We start from the raw sequence: 8282 nt of genomic DNA on the forward strand, positions 1-8282 counted from the left end.
AAAAGGTAGGTTGAAAGGTTGAAAAGGTTAAAATAAGCTTGGCTAGGCGACGAAGGATAAGTGATTAACAACAACCAGAATCGTGATTATGAATAAATAATAAAGAATAAATAAAATAAGGAACGCAAACAGGACCGAGGGTCCAGCTTCGAGAAAATAAAATGCATGCATCAAGACACTTTGTTGGTGCCTATATATAGGGACACTTGTAACATCTTCTCCCATCCCCACCCCACTCCTCACTTAACCCCCAATTACGCACACCATAGAGAGAAAAAAAGAAGAAGAGAGAAAAGACAAAAATCTCTTTTATCCAATTGCAATTTGCATAACAAAATGCCTTCTTCTGCTTCTCTTTCTGCACCTACCTTGCTCTCCAAATGCACTGTCTTCCCGGACCAAACCTCAACTATGGCAAATCTCAAACTCTCCGTTTCGGACCTTCCCATGTTGTCCTGCCACTACATCCAAAAGGGATGTCTCTTTACCCAACCCAATATCCCATCCCACACTCTAATTCCTCTTCTTAAATCCGCACTCTCTCGCACACTCTCTCTCTTTCCACCTCTAGCTGGCCGTTTAACCACCGATTCCAACGGCTACGTTTACATCGCTTGCAACGACGCCGGCGTCGATTTCATACACGCCAATGCCGCCGCCTTCCGCGTCTGCGACCTCCTGTCCCCACTCGACGTCCCCGAATGCTTCAAGGAGTTTTTCACCTTCGACAGGAAAGTCAGCTACACCGGCCATTACTCCCCGATTCTCGCCGTTCAGGTCACCGAACTCGCTGACGGCCTCTTCATCGGCTGCGCCGTCAATCACGCCGTCACCGACGGCACCTCCTTCTGGAACTTCTTCAACACCTTCGCCCACCTCTGCAGAGCATCGAATAAAAGCTTCCGCAATATACCGGACTTCAGCCGCGAATCCGCTCTGATCTCTGACGCCGTCCTCCGCCTACCGGAGGGCGGCCCCCAGGTCACGTTCGATTCTCACGCGCCGCTGCGCGAGAGAATCTTCAGCTTCAGCCGCGAGGCGATTCAGAAGCTGAAGGCAATGACGAACAACCGCCGATGGCCGGAGAACAACGGGACCGCCGTGGAGTTGATGCGGAAGCAAAGCAACGATCAGTTTCATCACGCGAAGGAGAGCAACGGCAAGGCCGGTACAATTCTGGAGAACTGGTTCAAGGTGAACTCGAATTCGAAACCGCAGACGGTTACCGAAACGGTGGAGATTTCGTCGTTTCAATCGGTGTGCGCGTTGCTGTGGCGCGCGGTTACGCGCGCGAGGAAATTGCCTGCGTCGAAAACGACGACGTTCAGAATGGCAGTTAACTGTCGTCATCGAATAGAACCAAAATTGGAACCGTACTACTTCGGGAACGCGATTCAGAGCGTGCCAACGTATGCTTCTGCTGGCGACGTGTTATCGAGGGATCTACGGTGGTGCGCGGAGCAGCTGAACGCAAACGTGAAGGCGCACGACGACGCTATGGTGCGGCGCTTCATAGACGATTGGGAGCAGAAACCCCGGTGCTTCCCTCTCGGGAACCCCGACGGTGCATCCATCACTATGGGTAGTTCTCCGAGGTTTCCAATGTACGATAACAATTTCGGGTGGGGGAGACCCCTGGCGGTGAGAAGTGGAAGAGCGAACAAATTCGACGGTAAGATCTCGGCGTTTCCCGGAAGAGACGGAACCGGGACCGTCGATTTGGAAGTGGTTTTAGCGCCCGAAACCATGGAGGCGCTGGAATCTGATCCAGAATTCACGAAATATGCAACGTGTCAGTTGTGACACGTGTCGAGAGGTGGTGCATCCGGCGTAACTACTTGCTCGCATGGTCACGTCATGCTCGTGTTGGGAGGAGGACTGGTTGGAGAGCGGTGATGATTTAATTCGGGATTGGGGGCTGTATCATTGTGACATAAAATGTTATTTTTTTTAGCGTTTTTTTTATCTGTTTTTAATTGAGTATGATGTCGTCCATGTTTTTCAGCTTATCAAAAAAATGGTTTCCCTTTTCTCTTCGAGCATTATAGAGTTTTCAGAGACAGTTGTAATAAAGTACCATAGTTTAATATAAAATAATTTTCACCAATTAAGTTGGGATCTTAATGTTTAAAAAAGCATCACAATTCATTTGATTCTCTCTATCCAGCAGCATATGAAGCACGTTAAGAGGTAAAGTGGTATTAATTAAGAGTGTGAATGTTGAAGACTAATATAAATTTTAGGGTTTTTGATTGAAAGAAAAAGGGGATAAAGTACTGCCGTACTGGATAATATGAGTTGAATAAAAGGAGTACGTTTTAGAGAGACTTGACTGTTGAAGTGAGTATTTTTAGGGACAGGTGAGTGTAGCGCTTTTATTGGGATTCTATCCTCCTTGCCACTTCACATGCACTCAATGTCAATATCACACTTACATACACGATTTATATCAACCAAATTCAGATGTACAAAGTTTTCGGACACACACACACAACAACTTGCTCCACTTTCCCTCATAAATGAAACTTGTATTGCTGTCACCTTTGCCTCTCTCTCGTTTCGGGGAAATTAAGTTAACCAGCAAAAGGCCAAAACACACACCCCCAACATAAGACACAGTGAGAGACAATACCCCCGACACTGTCAAAAATACTCAATTCTTTTTTTCTATATTAATTCATTAAAAATATTATCTTTTTAATGATTCAGCACAACACATACAGCTAAATAAGCAGTGACATCAAACTTGGAAAAAAATATGGGATAGTATGGAGTTGGGATAACAACAAAGTTGTTAGTTGGAGAAAATGAATTCAGCTTAAAATAAGTTTAAGCTAATCCTGTGACATAATTATTGTGATTTTGTCAAATCAGGAAGCAAGAGGGGTATTTTGTCTATGGGCTTGTCCTTGGACAACAGCATGAAGACAGTTACATAACTGCAGAGTTTTTTTGATTCTGATCAAAATAAACGGAAACAGCAACAAATGTCCCAACTATGATATGATAGTGGAGAAATCAAACAAAAAACCTTTTGGTGTAATTGTATTTCTACCTTTTAATTTAAATCGAAGGAAAATATCATTTTTTTAAAGTGTCACGAAAGAAAAGAAGATATATAGCGTAGATTATCATAATTTAAATTTAAATATTTATGTGCTCCTGGGACAAAATAACTTATTCCATTTAGTTATTTTTAATTTTACAAAATAAAAGATGGCATGTCCGTTATTAAGAAATTCAAAATAGAAGTATTTTAATATTGAAAGTATTGTTTGGGATTTCAATGTGAAATCCCATAAATTAATGTTTTTAATTCTTTAATTGATATCTTTGACATTTCGGTTAATTAACTATTTATAAAAAATATCCTAACACGATGGATGGGTACCGAGAACAACTCTTTTTTTATGCCATAATTTCTTTTCCATTGACCTTTCTAACTAATATTATTATTGTTAGTCCAACAAATTTTTATATATAGTACGATTAAATATAATTTTTTTGTGGGTTACATGAATTGTTCTCACAATTTATAAGCGTAAGTTGACTAAACACTATCTCAATCTAGCATAGTATATATGAAGAAGAAATAATGTAAGAGTAAACATCACAGTTTGTATAAAGGTGTAGGGGAGGTAAGGACATTTGTTTTCTTTTTCTTTTCTTTTATTTTTCTCGTCCGTCTCTTTTTAGTATATAAAAAATCTCATCAACAAAATTTTTATCGCTCGTTGTACCATCAAATTTATTAACAAAAATATTCAAAATCAGATAAATTATTGAAGAAAATTATGTATGTGATGATACAAATTTATTACCGACAAAAATATTGTCCATAATTTAAATTCTAAAATCAATAAATTATTGAATTTACTAATAAATTTGTTTTTTTAGTGAAAATTCATCAATAAATACAAATTTTTTTTAATGTATTAAAAATCAAATTTCTACCTTAGACATTAAAAAGTGCTTGTTAAGGAATTATTGTTCAAATGGGTCCATTTATATTATTTTGTTTTGCGACAATGACTTTTTTCAAAGTTGGAATTCTTGGTTCAAAAGATACCCAACAAAAGATAAAAGCTAACATCAATTTCTATAATTGTGATATACCATTAAATTGTAATGAACAAACACACCTCACTTCCCAAAATTCTAGAACCTCCACATGCGTAGTAGCACCCTAAGGTTTGGTATTTCTACCTTTTAATTTAAATTGTAGGAAATTATCAATTTTAAAGTGTCATGGTAGAACAGAATATATAACGTAAATTATCATAATTTAAATTTAAATATTTATGTGCTGCTGGGACAAAATAACTTATTTCATTTAGTTATTTTTTAATTTTAAAAGATAAAAGATGACATGTCCGTGATTAAGAAATTCAAAATAGAAAAATATCAATGTGAAATCTCACAAATTAATATTTTTAATTCTCTAATTAATATATTTGACATTTCGGTTAGTTAACTATTTATAAAGAATATCCCACATGATGGATGACTACTGAGAACAACTCTTTCTATATGCCATGATTTCTTTTCCATTGACCTTTCTAACTAGTATTACTATTGTTAGTCCCAACAAATTTTTATATATAATACGATTAAATATAATATATTTTTGGGAAAAATATATTTTTGTTCCCAAATTTGACCAAAATTTAGAAACAGTTCTTCATCAAAACTTGGTCACTGTTTAGTTCCTATACTTTCAAAATCATTATTTTTAGTCTATATTTTTAGACAACATTAAAAGTAACAAACGACATATCACGTGTTAATTAATCTTTTACGAAAACTAGAAAAATCAAATTCTCAAAATCTATCGATAAATTTCGAAAAAAAAAACAAATCAAATTCCTACCTTACACTTTAAAAGGTGGTAGTTAAGGAATTAGCTTTAAAATGGGTCCATTTAGATGAATTTGTTTAGGGACAATGGGCTTTTTGAAAGGTTGAAGTCCTGGTTGAAAAGAAACCCAACAAAGATAACTAAGCTAACATCAAATTCTATAATTGTGAAATAGCATTAAATGGTAATGAAGAAACACACCAGACTTACCAAAACTCTAGAAGCGCCACATGCGTAGTAGCTAACACCCATGCGCATGCCGACATACACTACAATATTCTTCCAGAGTACTAGTCAGCACAAAATACTGTTGCTATATAGAGAAGCCATTAAGTTTTTGGAGGTATCTCATAGACTAGGCTAACTGCTTGTACAATGAACCCACTGGGTGCATGCATGCAACTTCAATAATCATATCCATTTTCACTACTTTTTATATGCACTTTTCAATTCTGCAACCCAAAATTTAAACCCCAAACGTATCTGCAACCATAGGTCAACATCATTTCACACACCATTTTCCATTCATTCTTATGGGTCATACCTCAACCCCTTCAGTCAATTAAACAGCCGCACACCGCCCACCCTACCCTTCACCAACTTCTTTCAACATAGACTTTTTTTTCAATCACATTTTAAACCACAAAGTTATATCCACTTTGTTTTCTTCTATCTCCAAACATGCCAAAATATCAATCAAAGTCAATCATCTTAGCTATGTATGTATAACATGAGGTATTGTTCGTTTTTGAACGTTTGAGCTCCGTCATGATTTTATCCTTAAAAGGCACCTCAGATAATTGAGGGAGATAGAAATATTTAAATTTTATTTGACCTTGACTCCTAAACGATGTGAGACTTATTGGATGTACCGAAAAAAGTACAAATATCACTTTATACTCTGATTTTGTGTGATTGAATCAAGTTTAAAGTTCACTTTTTAACCGAATGAATAAATCATTTTTGTGTACATTTATGAAAATAATATTTATGCAACATTGTAAATAAATTTATAACAAGATTTATTATATAAGATCTAATTTATTTGGTATGAATTTTATTGTGCTATATCATTTCAAAAAATAATTCAGTTTTTCTTTCGGTAAAAAGATTCTACAAGATTTATACCTTAATTAATCAATATTTTGTTTGGTTGTTCATATTTTTAAAATAGAAAACTATTTTATAATAATGCACATCTTTTGCATAAAGTGAAACGAAGTTCAAAGTTGTTTTTTTAAAAATGTTAATTCGTCATTGAAATCACTTTCTTATCTATCTATGCAGATTTTTTGTTTTATCACGACATCGTTTTCATCATCCTCTTTCATTTATTTTTCATTATCTTCGTGTTTCAAGTTTATCCCGTTAATGCATGTCCTTTTTGTACTTTTTTTCTTTGTCATGTTTCGACTTTTGTTTACTTATATGGTTCCTGGGTTCAATTGATAATGCCACAATTTTGGGCTTTGCGGAAATACAATCATAATTGTAACGGGCTTCTTGCCATGGTAGCCATGGGGCTTTTAAGAAAGCCTTCAATAATAAACACTGGGCCTCCTCATGAATCATCACGGCGATTTTTATTTCGACTTTTCAATTTTATATATATATATATATATATATATATATATATATTATATTTTATTTTTATTTTTTTAAAGTACATTCTAGAATATTCAAAATTTAAAACACTCTGAAAATTATATTTTGGAAGTAATTTTGCACCATTAATTCTTTGGAAATGTAGAATATTGGAATTTTTGTTTTGAAAAATACTTTCCGAAAACCAGTTTGAAAAGGAAAAAAGAGTGGGACATACGTTGAGTTTAAAGGAACAAGATTTTTGGCATTGACGTCGTGATCGTAAAAATTTTTGGCACTTGAATTTTCTTTGATAGGAAGCGGTACTTATTAAATTGTACTTTATTGTTGTTTCATTTATTATGATCCTTCAACGTTGTCTCTTCTTGTTTAGCAACTGAGATTTTGGATTCTGTTGATCAAGGTGAAAAGTTGAGACTTTATATCACATGCGCGGTTCATGATATTCAAAATGGAATCAGACCCGAGGTATGACTATGACCGATTTGTAACTCGTAGAACAGGAAAGTACTAACGTTATCCTTTATGAATTCCAAGGTGAGACATCTCATGAGGATAGAAATTAAAATCCCAAGCCATCCAACAAAGTGTAATCAGTGAGATAAAACCAAAATTAAGGAGCATGAGGAGAATGTCTAGGCATTTACAATATTTTAATGTGGCCATCACTAGGTAAATGTTAATCTCTTAACACTCCATGATACACCCCTAAATCTTTCCTTTATGCTAAACCTAATTTTACCAACTAACAACAATGAATTTATTCAAAAATCTTCTTGCCTTCCACCACCACCACACAAAAGATCGAAACCATTTTACAGAAAGCTCAAGCGCAGGTCCAATGGTGGGTGCTCTATCTGTTCATCCATCGTGTATGAAAACACTGTACTATTATTTGCATGTAACCGCAGAGTCTCTGGTTCAGATTCATCGAAGGAGTTTATGGGAAAGAGTTGAAGCGTCTCAACCACCCTATCTGGCTCTGAAACTCGATACATGTCAGCAAGACCTAAAACAATAAGGAAGAGTCTCAATAACACATAAACTTTTCCATGAACACTTAAAAAACACGTAAACCTATGGAAACAGATGAAACATAGTTACTTTGTGAGGAAGTGTTGAAGGAGTTTTGTCTACGAATGACGACATCGTTGTCGTCAAAGGAAACCTTGCGGCGCTTCTGTCTCTCCCTGGCCTTATGGTTCTGAAACCAATAGAAGACATTCTTGCTCTCTATCTTACCATAAAAGCTGAGCTGAGTGGAGATCTTTTGAATCTGGTCGGTGCTTGGGGTTCGGAGCCCTGACCTGAAGAGTTCGGTCAGAAGTTTAACTTGTTCTGTTGTGGGATTCCAACGCCCACACTTGGTGCCAGTGGCAGAAGAAGTAGTGCTCCCACTTTTTCCACGAACACTCCCTGATCTGATGCAAAAGCCTGACATGCCCTCGTCCATCTTTTGCTTCTCTCTCTCTGCTTCTGAACTCAACTTTATCACTTCTCAGATTATCTGAACCATAAAGATCCCAATCCGTGTGCATATATATATATATATATATATAAAACCCCTAACTCATTAGTCTAATGTCCAAATCTTTGTCCTTTTATTTTTTGTTGCATTGCTTTGTGGGGATCACAGATCTTACAATCAACATTCTGTCTTCTTTGAATTTAGGGGACCATTACATCGACATTTTTTATGGGACAAAACAAAAGGTCATGTTCCATCATTCCATCAGTATTTTTTTGTGTTTCTTTTCATGAAAACACTGCATAATTGTTATTATTTTGAGAAATGAACAGTTATACACCTATAAAATAG

At 36.1% G+C, this 8282-nt stretch overlaps 2 protein-coding genes across 2 annotated transcripts; one reads left to right on the top strand and one right to left on the bottom strand.

The window, feature by feature from the left end:
* The first annotated feature begins 209 nt into the window (after positions 1-209).
* On the top strand, positions 210-2042 carry LOC114195488 (uncharacterized acetyltransferase At3g50280). Its single transcript, XM_028085975.1, has one exon. It carries the CDS (start codon positions 337-339, stop codon positions 1801-1803), a length of 1467 nt encoding a protein of 488 aa, XP_027941776.1. The 5' UTR covers positions 210-336; the 3' UTR covers positions 1804-2042.
* A 4999-nt stretch (positions 2043-7041) lies between these two features.
* LOC114195476 (WUSCHEL-related homeobox 5-like) lies at positions 7042-7973 on the bottom strand. Its single transcript, XM_028085962.1, has 2 exons — positions 7568-7973; positions 7042-7472 (listed from the first exon to the last, which is right to left on the bottom strand). Exons 1-2 carry the CDS (start codon positions 7914-7916, stop codon positions 7279-7281), a joined length of 543 nt encoding a protein of 180 aa, XP_027941763.1. The 5' UTR covers positions 7917-7973; the 3' UTR covers positions 7042-7278.
* Between the last annotated feature and the right edge of the window lie 309 nt (positions 7974-8282).

Source organism: Vigna unguiculata, chromosome 8 (genome assembly GCF_004118075.2).
Source record: "Vigna unguiculata cultivar IT97K-499-35 chromosome 8, ASM411807v1, whole genome shotgun sequence".
NCBI classification, from domain to species: domain Eukaryota; kingdom Viridiplantae; phylum Streptophyta; class Magnoliopsida; order Fabales; family Fabaceae; genus Vigna; species Vigna unguiculata.